This window comes from Pyrgilauda ruficollis, unplaced genomic scaffold (genome assembly GCF_017590135.1).
Source record: "Pyrgilauda ruficollis isolate IOZ18807 unplaced genomic scaffold, ASM1759013v1 scaffold55, whole genome shotgun sequence".
NCBI lineage: Eukaryota > Metazoa > Chordata > Aves > Passeriformes > Passeridae > Pyrgilauda > Pyrgilauda ruficollis.
Window position 1 is genome coordinate 7,238,386 of NW_024527155.1, and position 20,926 is coordinate 7,259,311.

The 20,926-nt window shown below is 40.5% G+C and overlaps 1 protein-coding gene across 6 annotated transcripts in view; it reads right to left on the bottom strand.

Moving 5' to 3' along the window:
- Window positions 1–5,831: 5,831 nt before the first annotated feature.
- Window positions 5,832–20,926, bottom strand: part of TSPAN4 (tetraspanin 4) — a 415,983-nt gene continuing 400,888 nt past the window's right edge. For all 6 annotated transcript variants that reach the window (XM_041481225.1, XM_041481228.1, XM_041481227.1 and 3 more), the window contains 3 exons: window positions 13,490–13,621; window positions 11,340–11,423; window positions 5,832–8,613 (listed from right to left, as the gene is read on the bottom strand). In XM_041481225.1, the coding sequence (XP_041337159.1) occupies window positions 8,545–8,613; window positions 11,340–11,423; window positions 13,490–13,621 (285 nt within the window). In that variant the 3' untranslated portion in view covers window positions 5,832–8,544. The remainder of the gene's footprint in view (window positions 8,614–11,339; window positions 11,424–13,489; window positions 13,622–20,926) is intronic.

Genomic DNA, 20,926 nt, shown 5'->3' on the forward strand with positions numbered 1-20,926 from the left:
AGCTGTGGTGCACAGTCAGGAATAAGAAGGTGTTTAATAGGGAAGAACTTCAATGCACGGACTTCACAGGGAGATTTAAAACTTCAATTTTTATTAGCACCAAATATCAAGCAAGTTCCATGACAACAAGCTGTACTTCCAAGCTGGTGAATTACTTTGTTTAGGGAAAGTGAGTTAGTAATTATATGACACATCAGTTCAGTCTATATACTCTCTTGTGTTTGCATTTGCAAATCCATAATTCCTTCTGTTGTGCACAGGTCTAAGTTCACAATTTCTGTCCTTCCCCCAAAAGCAGGAGTGTTTTCAATCATGAGGTTTTGAGGCAGCTCTGCCCTTAAGAAACCATAATTTAGCTGCTTACCAGAATAGTCAAAGCACCTCTGGCTTCGAGGGGGGATATATTACTGTTTCTAACATATTTGTGTGTCCAGTTCCTGCAGCTGAGCTTACAGCATGAAGAATTTACCCGAAGAGCTTGCCCTGTGCTTCCATACAGCCTCCCTGGTCAACTAATGCCAGCTTGGCTTTCAAGTGACATTAACACAGGGGCCACCGGTGCGGAGGGAGGGAGGGAGGCTGTGTGGTGTTCTGAGATTACAACAAAGCTTTTGGTGACTTTGACTGTGATAAGAGACCTGGTATTTGATTATGGTGTGAGAGGTGGGGTTCCAAAAAAGCATTAGAATCAGCACAATGCAGGAGTGCTCTTTTCCTGGAGTATTTGCAAATGCTTCATCCTACCTAACTGAGTTTGCAAACAGCTCTAACTCCCTTAAGGGAGGGGAGAGGGTTTGTTCCTTGAGAAATGACAGCCTGAAAATGAGAGAACTGAGAATTACACAAACACGCTTTTACTTTTTTTTTTTTTTTTTAATAAAAGTTACCGTGGACAGTTGGGCTGCCACAGTACAAACTGTGGGGATGCATATGCTGTCCCAGCCACCTTAAGAGTGTGAGGGGGCAGGTGAGCATTTCAAAAGAAAAACAAATTTATCATTTCTAAGATGAGGCATTTTTTAACCTCAGTATCCGGGGTGCTTATTATTCAAGCCGAGATATAATATCAGAATCCGTTAATTGCACCTGTGGCTGATACAGTAACCCTGAAGAAGCTTCCAAGGTAAACTGGGTTAAAAAAAAGGAAAAAGAATCCCTGCAGCATTAGTCTGTCTGGAGCATGCTAAAAAGCCAGTGACAGTTCTGCTTGATAACTGTGCTTGTCTAGCTATTTGCAGGCTTGCATCAAGGAACAGAGGACATTAAGAACAATTCAGATTCAGTCACTACATAGGTCCAGAACCAGGCTGCATGAATTTCTCCGTCACAGTACTTATTCTGCTCTGTTCTGTAGAGACTGTGGTCTCCTAAATCAGTATCAAACCTGAATTTCGTAAAGCCACCTAACATGTCTTAGCATTGGGCACTAAAATTTATACAGTCAAACAACTGAATCCCCTCCACATTTGACACGCTGGGACTGTGACTGATGGCATATTTTTGTATGCAGAAAAGCAGATTTAAATGGTAGAGGTGGAAGGGCTGGAGCAGTGACTTAAGCTTAAGGGCCAAAGAAGGGCAATTGTGGAAGAAGGAGATGATGAGGTGCATCTGAATAGACTTTGACAAACCAGTTTCCAAAATCCCTGTATTTCTCCAGTAATTTTTAGTTAATCTTCAGGATGAATGCTTTACACCTGAAACTTTTGTCACAGTCCATATGAGACATAGACACAGGCAATATACATTAACAGTTGGGAGTTTTATGCTGTACTTTCCTTTCTATAGATTTTTGTTTTCTATGTATTTAATTATATACAGTTCCATATTTTATTTTGTTGCCTGTGATTTGAACTATACACTGAAATAACATGGGAATATAAGGGGAAATTTATAGTGGATAATTATCCCATCCTTTCAAATTATTCTTTAATTGTAAGTACAGGAAAGTCTCTGTTAAGCAATTCTGTAGTAACAAAATATTCTGCTCTGCCTAAATGATTTCTGCATAAAAGATACCAGGGACTTGTTTGAGAAATCAGTTCAGCTGATCAACTATTTCTTCATTAAAAACCCTCATCCTAAGACACAGAACTTCTGTTTAGCAGTCTAACACACACTGTAGATTTGGTAGTGAATGTTTTCTGGCTCTTGGAGGGAGGAACGTAAACTGAGCTCTTCTTGCAGGTCAACAAATCCCAGGATTTCTAGTGAACAGACAGTATTTCCATGGGGAAAGTTTATTGCAGGGGGAAACAATGAAGCAAGGCCTAGGGTAAAGTGACCTACCTTAGGCAACTAATGGGCTTTCAGAAAAACAGTCTTTCAAATGGCATTTGCCAGATGAGTTATTAATGGTAGATTTCTTATTTGCTTCGGGTTTTCAGCATGGTAAGGTAAGAAACATAGGGCTCTGTGTTTTGCACTTTTAGTGTGTCAAGACAAAACTTTGGATGAAGCTTCATAAGCTGCCCTTAAATTTCTTTGAAAATTATCACCATTCAGACAGAAAGTTCTTTGTTTTACGCAGCCAGAATAATCAGCTTGCCCTGATATTTCCAGGCTGTGATATGTGTACTTTGGAAAAATGGCAGATTGTGTCTAGTTGTTGATCTGTTGATCTAGTTGTTGATTGAAGTAGGAACAGCTCTGTCTATGCCAACATGTAGTACAAAAGCAAAGACAAATGGGATAGCTACTAGGGGAAGGTACACTGGGCTTAGTTGTTTGAAACAATGGGATCTTAAAAATCAATAGGGTACTCAATTACTCAGGGTTAAGCTCTACTGGAAAGGCAAATTAAGCTGTAAAGGTAATACTGCTGCTCTGAGCCCATGTATATCTGTAAGCATCATTAAGTTATCGTTCCTGAATATAACCTATTATAGAACCTATGGTGAGTAGATGAAATTGAAAGGCAACAATGTTAAAATCCATGTAAGAAGGATTCTTTTAAATGCAACATGAAGAAATTCTGAAATTCACTGCTATACTGCAGGACTAAAGTGTAAAGTTTCACAAAGTAAGAAAGGGATTAAAAATAGATGTGGCTGATGAGACCATCTAGTGGTGCACTTAAGGGGATCGAGACAATTCAAGTAATATAAACATCTCTCCTAAAGTGAGGGAGCTGTAAGAAACTTCCATCAAATATGTGGGTGATCTCTTATGATGCTTCCTGCAATAACCTCTAAAACCTCTGGGTCTCTACTTCTCCCATTACAATTTCAACAGCACACTTGTGTTGTTGTTCAGAATGCAGAGTTTAGAGGCAATTTCACTTGCAAAGATATTTGACCTGTAGGATACAACAAATTGTATAAAAAAAAGCAGTGTTAGGCGTGACTACAGATAACATACCTGACTAACCAGACATTCTTCTGATTTGACACAATAAAAGTTCCAAGTTGTTCAATTGAAAAACATTCTGGTGTTAATTTTTTCAAGTTTTACTATGTAATTTCTGAATGTAAGCAACTACTTCAGAAAAAGAGAAGTCCTTTTATTTCAAAGTTATCAGTAACAGACAAGTTGTGAACACAAAATAATTTGGTTTCGGTCTGAATATTTTTTAACACTAAACCAGATCTCCCAGTAGTTTCTGAATTGATTTCCACATAATTTCAGGTTGCCTGTCCTTAAAAGGAAAGAGAGGTGTACATTTACCTGGGAATAGGTAAGCCACATAAATAATAATAATAAAAACAAATTTGTAAGGAAGAATAGGTGAAATCAAAGGTAATGAGAAATTACAAAGAAGTAGAACACTGTAGGGTTTTGTTAAATTGCATACAGTATATGTGTGTGTACTTGCCCACACTTGCACACACACACATCTCTGGGTCTGTACAGAATCACTGTTCAGCTCGTAGTGCAGTTGCTTATAAAGAATACAAAAGACATTCTGTTGTAAACTTTAGAGAATATTTAATAACTTTTTAAAAATAAAAGGTATATTTTAAATTTCGTTCTTTATATGAATGCACAAAAATGTACCATTGTAATTGCAGCAACAAAATCCAAAGAACAGAGGAGACTGCCCACTGTGGTGAGATACCAGTGACAAGGGAGGAGAATTCACAATGGAATCCAAACAGGATTTCCCACAGCAAGTCCCAACATGTTTTCTACCTGTCTAACTCAGTAGCTATGCAGATCATTTACACTTAGCAAATTCTTGCAGATAAATTAGAGTAAATAAAGAGTCTGGGTTTAAAATAAATGCCACAATCAACTGCTGGTTTCTGTTGCTTACCTTTGGTGCCACATTTATAGTACAACACCGAAGTCAAGGGGTAAATGAAAGGCTGTGACTTTGTCGGTGCTGACAACCCCCTGTCCTACCCTGGGAAGGTGTAAGAGGCAGCCCAGTCACGTGAACTCACTGTGTTCTCATCAGTTTGTGAGAAGTGAGGGTTTGTGTGGATTCCCTTAGCAGCCCTATTGATGATGCAAGACAGAGGATTTTTACAGCTTCTGTGCAGTCCTTTCTTTTCCATATGATAAATCCTACAATGCTGCATTTAAATGCTAATTATTGATAAAAGAATAAACCTTTATGAGTTTGTTTAATTTGAGCAGGGAGACTAAAGAACTGTTCATAGAACAGAAACTGAAGTGAATTTCAATGATTGTACACTGTATAATGAGGAGCTAAGTAATTCTGTTGTACAAGTAATGAGATTTGGCTGCTAGTGACAGTGCAGGAAAATAAGACATATTTTATTAAATATAAGTTTTTGGGTTTTTTTAATAATTGTGAAAATGAAAAGCCAAAAGTATATTGAACTGACTCTAAAAAGCTAAATCCTGATGCTGCTGAATTCAGTAAGTTCAGTCATATACCCTGCACCTTCATATCTTGTTATTAAGCAGAAACAGCCATGAGAATAAATTAGGAGTGCTCCTTTATTGCCTTTGGTTCTGTCTTTAATTTAAATGTATTGAGTCCTCCTTCATGTTTAAAGATAAGAAGTCACAATAATATAAAAGGCTTTACTAAAAGTGACAAGACACTAATAGAAGCAATTGGAATGACTTCTGTGTTGCTCTGCCTGCATTCAATATCAGCAGCCTTTCAAATGGATATTATGTACTACAGGTTACTTTATATATAATCAACCAGTTTAATGTGTAAAATGGAACTATCTTTTTTCTTTTTTTTTTTGTCTTTTGGGGTTTTTTTTAAAGATTGTTGCTGTTACACATCACAAAATCTTCTGACCTTGTCAGCAGAGAAAGGAGGCAGTGATCTTAAGAAAGTATGGTAAGTCTGAGGCTTGTTATATGCAGTGTGTTCAGAGGTATGAAATTGGATTGTGCTGGAAATGCTGTAAGCACTGTAAGAGCTGTTTGGTCTGTGTGGAGAGTGTTAATAACATCAAATATACAAAATAGTCCAGTTCAAATTATGAACAAGTTGCAGTAGCATCTCAGTTGGTAGTGGAAGAAGGGGATTTAAAAAAGAATTATTAGCAGCAATATGTGATCTGGGATGGATTTTTGTTGTTGTTCGTCTGCTTGGGGGTTTTTTGTTTGTGGTGTTTTGTTTTGTTTTTTCCTGACTGTTTTTGTTGCAGTGACTGGGATTTACAAAGCGAGTGTTGCTTATATTCCCTTTAGGTACTTATTTTTGAAAACAAAGTAAGTTTACCTTGTAAAGACACCCAAACTGTAGAAAATTATTAGAGGAAACCACAAAATGTGACTTGTCTCCAATCTGTTCCTCATATTTTGTTTCCACTGAAGCTTTACCTGAAATCTAGAATCATTCTCTAAGAGCTCAGCACATATTACTGTGAGACTAACAGGAGAAGGATTTGTGATCTCTCTTTTCCCTACACCACCATCAAGCAAATTGATGAGAGTGCTCTCTGTGGGAGTTCTGCACAATGGTTTGCACCCATCAACTGAACCATCATCAGCCTGCTGTCTCTGTGTTAATTTTTAATGGCAGGGATCACTACAAATAGACTTGTCTACCTTTTATCTGTCTCAGAAAAAAAATCAATGTTTTATGAATGTATTCATCACTGTGTCATGCTGATTTTCAGTGGTAGAAACTCAGAGTTGTCAGCAGAAGCACTCTGGTGTACAAACTATAAACCAAGGAAAGAACTAATGGTACAACTAACCTGGAGTTGTATCTGTGCAGGTTAAGAACAGCACAGAGTAGAAGAGAGGGAAGGAACAAACTTACACCATCTTTTGCAGAGCAGAACAGTCTGCAGGTCAGCCTGGGCTCAAGAAGCAGAGAGCAGGGAGACTGTGGTGACTGCAACACAAGTGAGCCTCTTGCTTTGGAGTACAGGGCACCTGTGTATGGGCTACTTGCCCAGCCTGGGTATGTTGGGGATTGTTTGCATGACAGTAAAATCCTTTAGTGGTAGGGAGGTTGCTGTGATAGTGATTGGGAAGCCACATAAAATGCACACAAGTAATACATTACTTTTATCTTAGCCTGCACAGCTAAATGCCCCATGGGGGTAAAATTTTGGAAGGTAATTGCTCTTTTAAACACCAGACTGTCCTAAGCAATTTCCCAGAAAATATGGAGTAGCTCTGCTTGAGAGTTAGAAGACTGCAAGAAATTGGCAGAAGACAAAAAAAAAAAAAAAAAAACAACCCAAATCTAATGAGTGAGAGTGAATCTGTCAAATAATGCAGGTCCAGAAAAGGGTTAGTTATGGGTGTAAAGGAGATTGTTCAATGGGCTGTGGGTTGGCAAGTCCAGCTGGAAATTGCCCTGAAATCAAAGCAGGCAGAATGTCACTCTGAGCTGAGACCTGCTATTGTAAGCAAGGTAACTTCCTCTATGAGCTTGATGCAGTCTGCAGGAATGGCTGCACTCAGCTTCCTGGGAAAACACAGCTCCATGGTCAGCTCTTTGCTCTAAATGACAGTGGCTGAGAGCTCCTCAAATGCTGGCTGGAGGGAGCAGACCATCTGCATTGCTCTGTTTGCCTGTTCCCTGCTGTGTCTTTTCCCTGGGGTGCTTCAGCTTCTCCCTGGCACACATGCACCACTTGGAGCTGTTTGCTGGCAGGGAATTATTTGTTTGAACAACAGGACACATCTGATTTTAACCTCATCACCAGAAGATATGCCTAGGAGGGTACTACATCAATTACTTCAGTTATCGGTGAATGGCTGTTCCCTGGTTAAGGAAAGTTACAGTTTTGATTTCTACATATTTCTGTGATTCCATGATATTCTAGAAAGTGTGGATTATATTCTAGCCAGTAGCTAGGTGAAGGAAAATGCATCTGAAAAAGAGCACTGAGAAGTGACTCCAGTTCTAACAGAGACTGATGTGTCTTGGCTGTTGTCAGCGTGCAGCTGGGAGGAAAAAAAAAGGTAAGCATAAAAGCATCTGAAGTCTTAATAACTCTCAGAAAAATGAGCAATGTGTGAAAGATTTTTCCTCAGCAAGGCAAACTTTATCATACCTGCAGATGATGTTATCCCAAAGTAAATTAATGAAATGGTGACATTCAGGGAAGGAACAGCTGACAGCTTTGCACACATCTTCAAGCATGGAAATGAGTGATATTTTTTGGCAGACTTACTTGAAACAGGGATGATAAATAAAACCATAGTAGACTGACAGAGAGAGCCCACTCACAAGTTGTTTACTGAAATGAAGATACAGCTGAAAGTAATTACTTGTTTCCCAGAGGTATAAGTGATAGTGCCTTGTACAAGAAATAATACTTGGTTATTTCAGTTGGAATGTAAAATAGGATAGAAAGGTTTCCTCTTTCTGAGGTTAGATGCTGAGTATTTTCACCTCCTTTCAGAAAAGTATGTGTTTATGAATGTAATATATATAACATATGCAGTCAACCATCTATATGCCACTGGCAATTAGGAAGTGAGGCAATGTCCAATATTGTTTTCCATTAACAGCCAGGATCTCGCTGTACAGATTCTGATTAAAAGCCTGACTCTGCGGCACGTAAGATTAAAAATACTTCTTTAAAACAATGCACTTCTGAAGATGATCCTCTCCTGGCTACAAAATCGTCTTGAGACACTTGGAGGCAGGGCTGCTTGATCTTAACATTTTAGCTGTGTGCAAATTGTAGTAAAATTACAATTGCATTCAGTCCTAGCTACTCTGTACCTTCTTGCTGAAGAACATTTTTTTTCTACATCCTCTCTTCCAGACTGGAAATGTGGGAAGGCAGCCTGGCAGCTTTTGCAGAGGTGTCCTCAGTGCCATCTTTTCCTAACATGGGTTTGCAGTCAGCCCCTTGTAAGCAGCCTCTCTTGCCTTGCCACAGGCCATGGAAAAAGAACCATTGCTTTTTTGGTTTTCCTCTGCTTAAAGACAAGGCTGCTTCTTACCTGTGCCAGTTCAATTACTGACTTTTTCTTCTCTTCCTCCTTCAGTAAAGTGGGGTGATTCACAAAATCTTCAGAAAGACAGCATTATACACAGTTTATAGTACAAAGGGGAGGGAAAAAAGGTCAGATGAATGAGCATGAAGGAGATTTCTCCTGTGTCCTTTGGAGGAGAAGCAGAAATATTGGGAATGGTATCTATGCACAGTAGGTGTCTGCCTTGACTACCTGACAATACATGGTCATTGCAAAGGTGAGTCCGAGAATCTAAGAGAAAAGAAACAACAAACAATCGTTTTTCAGTAAGTAAAAAACCCCTATTTATTGAAACAACAAGAAAAAAAGAGAAAAGCATGGCACTAGTTTTGTTCACACACAGAAGGACATGTCACATACTGCTTTTCCTGCCTCTTCATGTCCTTGTTCCATTCCTAGAGTCTGTCTGCCTTTTGTCCTTATCTGTATTGCTGTCTTACAGAATGGACAGTAAGAGCAGAGGAGAGTTGATTTCTCCATCAAAAGCAGCCACCAGATACTGGAAAGAAGTATATTGAAAAAAATTTGGATGCTTTTGCTTGAAAATATTTTACAGCAGCAATCCACAGCTGTGTGGACATTCTGTGGGTGTCCCTGTAGCTGTTGTTTTGAAAGACATTGGGTTAATCCCTGGCAATCTGTGGATGCTGTGGTTTACTTGACTGTACTTTACTTTTCCAAGTGTACATGTGCACAGGTCCCTGTGGGGGAATCACTGGAGACTGAACATGCATTAATCATGGCCATCAGTGCCTCATCAACAATGGATGTGTTTTTCTACTCAGCCTATTCAAGAGAAGCAGCAGGGAGGTGGGGGTTCTTCTCCCAGCTAAGCACTGACCTGTTGTGCTGCCTCTGGTGGATTACTTCATCAAAAGAGGATGGGGGACAGTCTTATTTTCCTTCCAGCTGAAGTACCTATATGGATGTACTAAGTGCTTGTTACTTTCCCTTTGCAACACCACTGTAAGAGTTGTCACTGAAATGAAGGTCTGCCAGGTAGAAAATTTAGGGTATGAATTCTGTTAAGCACTTAATTTGATCACTTCAAATTTAGTCTTTACATGAGTAATAGTTCCTGTAAATGAGTACTTTGAAAGAATATATGAATACACACAAACTATATTTATGAAGAAAAAATGGTTATAAAGTTGTTCATCTTCCTCAAGTCTCACTCTTCTACAGTGAAATCAGATTATTAGGTTTTGGTGTGCTGTTTATAGCAAGCCTTTTGGAAATATCCACCTTTGGGGACAGCTATGTAACAAAACAGTGGTGGCTGAACTTGGTTTACAATTTGAAGCATGCACGACTGAGGAAGATCCTTCTGTTGCATGTGCTGTTAAGTCCTTCAAATTATGTCACTGAATGATTCTCTAAGATGCTTAACATGAAAAACTGCCACATGCTATGGGCCAGAACACAACTGGAACAGCAGCAAGAGAGGGGGCCGAGTTCATTTTAGGTGACAGTACACAGAAACTTCTGTCATCAGGTAGATTCAATCATACCAGGCAGCTGGAAGGCAGACTAAAAATCTGTGGTGTTCTGATGTGTTTTCCCTGCATTGAAAAGCATTTACTAGGAATATGAATTTGCATTTTTAAATTGTCTGAAGTGCTTCCTCCCATGCAAACTAACGATGTCTTTCTGTCAGAAAGATAGTATTGCCTTAGAAATTTAATATATTTAGGATATTTATGAGAAGGACTCTGACCATGGGCTGCTGGAGGTTTTCAGTGTGTCTTTTAAAGATACCCTAAATTCTGAACGGATGCTCAAAAGCTGGTTTGGTTTTTTTATCATGGTAATATATTGACAAGTCATACATTGCCTGTCTGCCATATGATCTTGTGCTTTTTTCTCTAAGCATATCTACTTATTATACTGGAACAAACCCCAAAACTCTACTGAATTTGGGCCTGTGAGGTGTCAGGCATTTGCATTAATAAGTAAGTTGCAGCCAATAAATGACATATGAGAGAGTAAGATATGTGCCATTCTGCTTAATCTGTCATTATTGGTAATGTGAGTGGAATACTGATCCCAGGCTCTCTCCTGCTGCTGCTAGTCGCATACCAGACAAATTAAAAAAAACACGAAAAAACCCAAAAAAACAACCAAACAACCATGAGTTAATCTGCAGTTACACGGTGTTAATTAGCTTAGCAATGCCATCCTTTGTGCTTGCATGTTGAGTGTGAGAGAGGGGGAGCTGGAAACTAAAGCTAGATCTTCACTGAATTTAGGAAAGGGACTTTGAACCAGCCTGAGCTCCAGCACAACCTTCACCTGTGTATCCTCAGGCTGTGCCACTGGTGCTTGGACTGGCATAACCACAGCAGGCTGGGTTAAAGGCACAGGCACTTTGTAAGAGACAAAGTGGTGGACAACAGATTCTCCTCTGACTAAGGTCACAGTGGAAAGGACTGCAACTCAAAAATCTGATGGGCATGTCTATGCCAATCATAGTAAGGGAGCACAGGTTTATTGGCAGGGTTGACTACTGGGCACCTCATCCTGATTTGTAACTTACCCTGGGCCTGAGGGATGAGGTTGAAGATCTAAGCTATCTCTAGATTATGCTGAAGTTGGCTATTTGGCCCAAGTCCTCTCTGGAGAATAACTGGACAAATACAGGCACTCTAAAGGTAGTTCATCCTCCCCTGATTAGTTGTCTGGAGTCCAGTCTCCCCTCCCAAGTACACTTTCAGTCTTACATAAACCTCTTGATATAGTGCCAGTGCATCATAAAACACTGTGCAGTATTCCTAGTTCTGTGCCTTGTACACAATATTTTAACTAAAGTAAAACTCAAAGTACTTCATAATTTTGCATGAGGGTAGACAAAAATTCTGAAAGATTTAAAACCTGCTTGGGCAGAGTATATATCTGAATCTGTGGTTACTTAGTTAGTTACAATTAGTTAGAATTTGAAAATTGATATTAAACTGTACCTGCACCATAGCTGTGCACAATCCAAAGATTCCCACTGCCAGTAAGTTTTCCTGGAGCCATACTTTCACAGTTTCATAGCAAGGCTAAAAAGAAAAACAAACCAAGAATTTGTATTGGCCATAAATACAGCTCTACTCTCCCAGGAATATACAGCCAGAGAAAAAATGGATCTGACCTAGCTGCTAGGTAGCCTGGATTATCATTTCAGTGCTGGAGCAACTACATGTATTTTTGGGCTGAAGCTTGAACATGGAGTATTAATCCCAGTGACACAAATAAGTGCACCTCCAAAATGTGCATGAGCACTGCTCCATATAAATTTAGCCAGTAACTAAAAATAGTGTGCTGGTTTTGGCTGGGGTAGAGTTAATTTTCTTCACAGTGATTGGTATGGGGCTGTCTTTTGGATTTGTCCTGAACACAGGGTTGATAATCTGGAGGTATTTTTGCTATCATTGAGCAGGGGTTTTTGGTTTCCCTATGGAACTGTCTTCATCTCAACCCACTCTTTTCTCACTTTTACTTTTCTGTTTCTCCCCTTGATCCTACTGATGGGAAAGTAAGCAGGCAGCTGTGTGGGGTTTAGTAGCCAGCTGGGTTAAACTACTGCAAATAAACAAGCACTGGGTTTGGGTCCTCTTTGCCCTCTAAAACCCAACCAGAAGCAGTTAGAACCTTACAATGAGGCTTCCATTTTCTCCACATTTCAGGAAAAATAAACATTTCTTATAATACATACAGACACATGAAACCCAACAGTCCCAGTGTGAGTGGCTCAGTAGCTGCCCCTGCTGCACACGGGCCCATTTCATACCAATTTCAACCATGTCAAACTGCAGTACGGGCACTCCTCCATTATTTTATTCATGCTTTAAATTCTGCAGTAGCTGTAGCCCTGTTTTACTGGTCCAGTTTTGGGAAGGGTGGAATTGGCCCAAGTGAAACCTTTCTTTAAATAATAATGTCTGTAAGACAACCGTGTGCAAAAACAGGACCCCCTTTAAAAAATAATGTTTGTAAAACAACCGGGGGCAAAAACAGGCCCCCCCCCCCCCCGTCTTGAAATGTTCATGGTGAAGAATCATTCAGCCTTCAGTTAGGGTCTTACATATGTAAAATTATACCCCTTTAGTTACAGTTTTACGTAAGTATAAAGGAAGAACTCTTAATGGCCATCAGAAGCCAGAGGGTTAACCTGCACTGATTTTCTTGCTACCCTGAATAAAATAGAATAACTTTTCAGTCCTTAAATTAAAAAAATTACCTGGAGCTACTCAAGAAGTATAAGAAAGCTGTGCTTGATGTGAACTCAGCCTCTGTGAGTACCAATCCATGCATATAAAATCTCACTAGAAAGTAGCCAAGAGAGCTTTACTCATTGTCTTCACAAACCATTAGAACCAGCAAAACTTAGTTATAATTCCACTTCATCAGGTGGCCTTGCTCCACACCCCTCCTGTGTAATTGTACTACCTGTAATTAGCACAAAGAATTGCTGAGCTAATTTCAGAGACATATTTAGGCTCTATCTGTTCCAGAAAGATCTTGCTGAGGCCATTGTAGGGAAATTATCCCATGGAGTTTTGAATTTGATTACAGGCAAGTGCAGAAACTCAATGCAAAAAAAAAAAAAATGCTGCTGGCAACTCAGTGGAACAGTTCCCACTCTTCTGTGCAGTGGAGGCCCCTGAACGAGAGCTCTTGGTGGGAGAAGAGTGCTCAAGGCTCTCCTCAGTCCTCTCCTCCTCAGGACTGCCTGGGCTGTGATAAGCTACAGCTGCTGCTCCTGTGTGTGCATGAACCATTGCCTTTATTGCTACCTGACCCCAGTTGGTGGGACACTAAAAAGGACATTCCTGCCATTTCCTAGGTTGATGTCACTAGTCTGTGCTGCAGATCAGTGTTGGAATGGACCTGTCTGCAGTGTGAAACAACAGCTTGGAGCCTACTGAAAGGAAACCACCTCATAAAAATAACTAAATAGAGGGTTTCATTGGAGGTCAAAGGCCACAGCTCAACAGGAGCCTTCTGAAAGCACCTGATGAAAGGTGAATTAGGATAGGATGAGGTGCCCCCCTGCAAATGACTACTGCCCGCCCTTCAGCTGGGCTGCAAGGCAGCTGCTGCTGTGTGCTGCAGAGCTACTCACCGCTTTCCACCAGGTCCCTGGGGAATGGAGCCCACAGTTCTCACTGAATTCTAAGCAGCAGGAGTCTGGCACCCGGGTTGTGTTGTACACCTCGAACCAGTCTGTGTAGTTGGAGACTCCGCAGCATCTGAACTGGAAAAAGATGAACCGAAGTGATACTGTAAGCGTGATCCATCACTGCCTGTTCTGACTTTGCCTCCTGGAGCCTGACACTCAGTGCATTTTGATTATACCAGCAGAGGCTTTAAATTTTAAAGGAATACAGTACTTCCTCAGCCTTACCCAAACAGACCCTTCTCTCTACTCTTTTGTATTACATTTAAATATGGCCTTGTATGCAGCTAATGTTGATGCAAGAAGCAAAGGCCCCTATTTGCAGTGGGAAGATACTGCAGGAGCTGAAACTGGACAACCTCGGACAAGTACTGAGACTTGAGTTATTGACTTACCAAAATTATAACAGTTGTTTGCAGCTTGTCAAGAAAAAAGATACAGGTACAGCACCCAAGAGATGAAGACACTGGATCTTTATAGCACACTACTTCTGGGGTCATGACTGGAATAAACAAGGTGAATTTCTCACTAAGCTGTTAATTACTAATCACCTTTGAAAGTCTTTGCCAGTCAGCAAAAGGTGTATTTCCGCCTCTTCTCTCTGTGGTGCAGTTCTTTAATGTCATCATCTGATGCTGCTCTAACAGTTGTGCCTTAAGTGTCTGCCTACAATGACACAGTGTGTGCAGAGATCACAGCGCTGCTAAATCAGGTTGTTTGACTTTGGTAGTGGGATGAAAGGTAGAGAAACACAACTGTAGTAGAGGGAATGGCTCTGTGGCCATCTTCCCCTTGGGAACTGGTATATTCCTGTGATAGGAAATAAGCTAGGATTCATTACCATATAGATGTATACACCATCTGTCACCCTTATGCAAAAGTATGAATTTGTTGGGATTTAGACACTTCAGCACCAATGAGTAAACAAGACAACACTGGGCTGCAGAACTGCTCTATGCTATTCACAGTACCTCACACTTTTTTGGGGCTATGCCAGCCACCTACCTAGTCCCAAAATTACTTGCCAAGATCTTATTTTTTTAAATGTGAATTTAGATAAGCCTGAAGAGTGTTTTTCGGATCCCTGTAGAGACCACGTCTCTTGTTTTTGAGAGACTCATAATCACGCAGACATCTGCATCCCCAGGGCCAAAGACCTAATTGAGAACCTGATGTTTACACTGGCTTGAGGGAGAGTTTTCCTTTGTTACATAATAGTTGTAGAGTTCAGGCTGTAGTAGAGTTGTACTGTTCAGGTCTTGTTGCACACACAAAATGTGCCACTCCAGACCCATAGAGGGCAGAGGTGTCACATGCTGCCTCATGCATCTTATGATGCTTCAAGCACTCAGAAAATACTCCTTGATAGAGACATTTCAGTGCTCACAGCAGAGTTTTTTTTCTGTCAAGGAAAAGTCAGAAAACTTTCCTGCACTAACATCTATCCTTCCAAGTTTCTGCTCCGAATTTTGATTTGGTCTGTGGCAGGACTCAATCCTCCACTTGCAAATGTTTGATTTTTAAGTTTACAGGCTTCATTTTCTAGAAACTGACACAAAACTAGAAAAAAAGTTTGTGCCTTTCTTTTTTTCCTCTATGTTGCTGCACAGAAAACAGGAGGTCCATGTGTAACAGGTCCCAAAAGTGAGTAGGAGCAGCCTGGCATACATGGCATGCATTTGAGGAAGACTGGTTTATTTGGAAATCTAACAAGAAGAAGGTCTTGCAGGCTGTCATCATTAGAGTCAGGAGGCAGCTCTTTGATAGACAGCGAGAAGTGACAGCTTGTAAACAGCAAGCCTTAAAAATGTGGCTCATCTGTGATGTAGAGTGTGCAGCGGTAAGGGCTGAGACATTTGAGTGATGTTCTGGCCAAACACAAGTGACACAAGTTTGCATAAATCAGAACTAGACTCCTTCTTCCCATAATAATACATGGCTGAAGGTGTGAGTCTGACAGACTAAGAAGATGAAGATGAAGCATCTTCTGAAGATGAAGGGTTTTGTAGCCAAGTGCTCACTAACAGGTTGAGGACAGCTGTTCCTATGAAGCCTGTGAAGGAGGAGGTGGGTGGCTAGGCCATGAGCTAGGATTGGGACTCCAAAGAGTAAAAATTTCCTGGTAAGCCGCAAGGTGAGAATAGGAAGGGATGCAGTTGCAAAGATGAGCTGCAGTTGGACACAAACTGCCTGCCCACACAGATTCTGTGTAAAAGAGCACAGCAGACACAGCAATGGGCTAAGAGAAGTTCAAGGTATAAAATAAAGGATATAACACAGGATCAATGGTCTTGGGACTGGAAGAAATAATGTCTGTAACTATAACTGGAAGAAATATATTTGGAAGACGAAGGATGAGCAATGGGATTAAGCAGTGGATGATCCATAGCCCTAATCAAGAGGAAGTGATGAATACAGCAGAGTTCTAACACCACAGAGACCTGAGAGTGCAGAAGCAAGGGAGGGAACACTGCTCAGTGAAGGCCAAGTCCTGACACTGGCATCTCTAGGGAGCAGGGGCATTGATCCATGCTCAGAGATGCAGGAATGAGGAAATGAGCAGCAATGGGATTGAATGGGTCACCAGTGCAGATCCAACAAAGGGGTCCACTAGAAGCCAGAAAGGCAGATAAGGTGACAGCTCAATAAACTCACAGACTTCACTATGGATGTCTAAGTAGAAAAGAGAGAATGCAGGAGTGATTTTGGATCATGTGACAAGAAACTGATTTGTCCCAGGTTGATGCAGCTGAACAGTAAGCAGCCAAATTGTTGAGGGAGATGAGGGACCATTAGAAGAAAGGGGAATATGGAAGACTTTTTTTAGAGTCCTTTTAGATTTGAGAACAATGTTCTCTTGAAAATTGGCAAGGTTTCTAAGCAGGGATAGTTGGAGACAGGCCTACACCTGGAGGATGGAGAAAGCTCAGGGCACATGAAGGACAATGTCTGTCACCAGCAGTTTGTTGTAGTCATTTCTACCACAAAGGCTGATGTTCTGCCAATGCCAGGCAAGAAAGCATTGAAGACTCGATTCTTGCTACAACTACATTCATTTTTTAGTCACATTTACACTCCTGTCTTGTTCCCTTCACAAGTTAAGTGATAAAATTACACAAGTTTGCTTAATTGCTTATTTCTGTTCCTACTTTCAACATTTACATTTTTTTAGAAATAATTACAAACTAACACTGCTTATTTTGGAGTATCCAGACTAACACACTTTAAAAGGCAATAATCTATTTAAAAAGTTTCTATCTCAGTGCAACAGTGCCACTCCTGATAAGTAGCTGGACACTTTTACATATTTTACATTATTCCCAATATTGAAGGCTAAGTAGGCCTTACCTTTGCCAAATTCCAGACTGAGTCAGGCTGGGATAGAGCGTTTGAAAATAAACAGATACTCAATCCTTGTTCAGACAGTTTTTTAGCGAAGCCTTGCTTTCTGGTTTTGTGAATGGGGCAAAGAACTAGAGACAGAGTAGGGGGCCATCTATACACCTTTTTCCTCCATCACTGTAAAAAAAGTGATAATATTTTGTTCTAAAAATCATGTTTAATGGGTGATGGTTTCCAGTAGTAATTCTAAAGTATGGCTTAATTTAATAGAATCAATGACTGGGAACAGCGAGATGGGTCAAATTTCTTCTCAGTTACAGTGGTCTAAACAGACATGAAAAGGCATTACACAGCAGCAAAAGTGAGCTGAATTTGCTCACTTTAGTGAAGCTAAGCGATTTTCTGCATGCCTCTCAAATTACTGCCCGCTTAGTTAAAAGTAGAAGTGCTCAAATATTGATCACAAAGATGTTGGGGATGAAGCAACATTTTAAAAATTAATGCCTGTTTCTCATTTTCTAATGATCTCCACCTGTGACTTTAACCAGTCCTGGTGGGTAAGGAGTTTAATGCAGTTCAGGGTAACTTACCTCCTGAACTATCAGAATTTTAGTCATGTTTGAAAATCACTTTGTAAGCTTTTGTAGTCTTCAGTCATGACACACAGAATTCATCTGCTTGTGTTTCTGATCCTTTTAAGGTTTGAAACGCTATTGAGAAAGGTTGAGAGTTTGGTTAGCTGAAGGTATTAAAAAGAAATCAATAGAATGTTCTGATTTGAAACAGCTGCCTGACCTAGAGGCTTACTAGGACTCCAAAATGAGTCCATTGCCTTTCCTCTCAAACACTTTGCAGGTTTGCAGATTAACCCAACTCCTTTATCAGTAACGTGAGCAGCTCAGGCATCAGCCAAAACTGCAACTTCCTCTTAAAAGACAGGAAGGGAAAAACACTGTTTCTCCCTTGTTTCCAGTTTCTTGAAAATGGTAGACTTCTGTTACCAAGAGGAAAACCATTTCTCAAGGCACAAAGGCTTCAGAAAAGAAAACCTTCCTCAAAAGGTGCTCAGGCCTTTCACACTTAGACAACCACTGCTCACAAGTCACTGTGTGCACTGGGCATCCACACTCCCAGTCAAAACTCCCCTCCGATTTGTGACTGGCCAGTCCCACAAAAGTCAAATGCCATCTGAATGTGGTTCATTGGAAAAACTTTTTCCTCCTTTTTTCAGCCAAAGCTGCCATACACAGTAGTACCTAATGAATGCAGGATGGGGATGGTCTCCAGCTTAAATCTTGGGAGAAATTAAGAACTATGCCAGACTGTCAAAGCTATTGCTTTAACCACTGCTCAGGCTCTGAAAAATACTTTTACAAAGAAAGGAGTGCAGATGCAGAGGGGAAAAGGGCTCATTATGATTTCTGTTACTGGCATGTTTTTTACATGGTACTTTTTTTGTGAGGCTGCTGTTTTCCATCCACATCCAGACACAGCCCATGGCTCAGCCAATGACTGATGTCTCCCATCAGGAAAACCTCTGTCCTATATGGAAATGTGGTTGCTCTGCTGTGGCTTTTGTTGAGAGCCTTAGGAGACAGAATGCAAACAGCAAGCTGGGCTGGGATTTCCCTTGCAGAAAATCCCCTGTATCACCCCAATCCTCCAATCAGTGATTACACTCTACTGATTAGGGATGTAAGAGATAATGATTATTACACAAAAAATCCCCAAGTTGGCATTTAGATAGCTCTATTCAACTGCAAAGTGTTTTACATAATTAACCATGATGGGATTGTCTTTGCTGCACCTCTGCAATAGTCTATTCCCACGTAGTTTTGAAAGATACATGTGAGAACCAATTATGCAGAGTGGCAAAAATGGATCTGTGGGAGCTCTTTGCTGTTCTCCTCAGTGCCCAGCATGGGGAGCACAACGACTTTGACTTGACTGTGGTACTGCCAAGCTGGCACGTGGTAATTGGCAATTTCACAGTGGCCATGAGAGAATGATGTCCCCTGGCTGCACACAGCCCGTGTGGTGGCGTTTTCTTGTCATCTGAGCTCCCAGGAGTTAGCTAACATGAGTTTCATCTGAAACATATAAGGCACTCTTTAAACGATAATGGGTTTCAAGACCAAAGGACAAATGACCATGATCTGCAGCATACACAAACCACAGACTATTGAGTCCTGCCTCAAACCCAAGCTGGTCACTGAACCTGACCATTTCCTTTAAGCAAAAAGTCAGGTTTTATTCTTTAGAGAAAAAGAATCTACTGTGCTGCTGTACAACAGCATCCTACCACCAGATATGTCTAACTTGAGAGTTTAGCTCTTGGATCAATTACAGAGCCCTTTTCTCTCACAACCCTTTTTCCTTCCTGCTCTCTTTTTAAGGACTGCAATCACACCACTATTTCATCTTTTCCTGTTTATATAAGGTATTTAAAATTTCTCACCATAATGTCGCTTTCCAAAATTATTATTATTTTTTTACATCTTTTCTGAATCCAATCAACTCATGAAGATTTTGAAAAAATGTGACTATATGAACTAGACATTGCATATATTCTTACATCTCTTTTACTCAAAGGGGAGAAGAAGTATGGTGTTTATATCCCATGGGTCCTCCAAAAACTGCCTTTCCCCGCACCTTTGCTATATGCTTTTGAGACTTCTTGGGGTGTCACTGAAAGCAGATTAATACTTACTACAAATATTTTAATATTAGCCATTTTTACTACATTTTTACTACACATAATTAAGTTACTGTAAAAGAGTAAACTTTCTAATACTGTTGGATATAAGCAATGATATTAAAAATATTTTCTGTATTTCACATGGCTTGCTCTCAAGCTAGCACCACCAAATACATTTCTCTTGTCGGTAACTGATGTCTTTTCATATTTGATGTATTGGAAAAAGGAAGAAGTATTGGAAGAGGAAATTATTGCAAGATGCTGAGACCTTTTAAAGGTAACTGAAAGAACTTTTCACGTGCAGTTGTTGGGATGCAGGACTAAAATTAGCTTGTTTCCTGGACCTGAGCTGTTTTCTTTCACACACAGGAGTGTTGTAGGCAACCTACTGCACTCAATACAGGTCCTGCAGACCCAGAGATGCACAAGGAGCTTGGCCAATCAGTTCTTTTGTTCTGTTAAAGATCTCAAGGTTTTCATTTCTCAGATAATTTCTTTGCAGCCTGTTGCTCCTGTTACCTTGTATTGTCCATAAGAGGAGATTTTGGGAGCTCTGGGAGAGGTTACTGTCTTTGATCCATTTAAGACATCAGGCAAGACTAAACCCCTCCTGTCTGTAGCACACTTGCACCTCTGGAGGAGAAACTGAGAAGGCTATGCAAGATTTTTTAAGTGAAGCCAAGGCAGTGCAAGTGCTTCTGCCTAAAGCAGGAGAAAAACTGGAGCACTATTCCATTCAAGAAGCAGAGAACATGAAATCACAAAGATCACCCCCAGGAGAACTGACTGAACTGAATATGAAACAAGTACAGAGCTAATAAACCTGAATTGTCAGTGATGGTGTTTTCTCAGACAAGGACAGAGAAGGAAGCCAGCTACAATGTTCACCAGTCCTTAGCAGATGAGCACTGGCAAGAGGGCTGTCAGAGAATCAGGACAAAGGAACAGCAGTGGCAACACAGCAAAAAGCATTCCCAGTCCACCTGTGATGGACGATGACTGAATTCTGCTGGGGAAAACATACTGACCGTAGGAGGAGGTTGCAAATACCATGGTCTGTTTGAGTTTTGATTCACTAGTGGGAACGATAGCAGCAGTGAAAGGAGACAGGACAGAAATTAAAAAGTGGTTGAAGAGGTTCTTTGCTGTTATGCTATTGCCCTTCATCCTAACATAAGCCACCTCTTTGACTTTAAAGAAAAGGTACTGCTTGTTTCCTGTCTGACCAGCTCCTTCTGATCAACTCCACATAGCACAGAACTGCATGATATTTAAGCATCAACTTAGTATAACCTTCTGAAAGGCAGATGATACTTCCTGTCAAAGGAGAAATAAATAAAAAT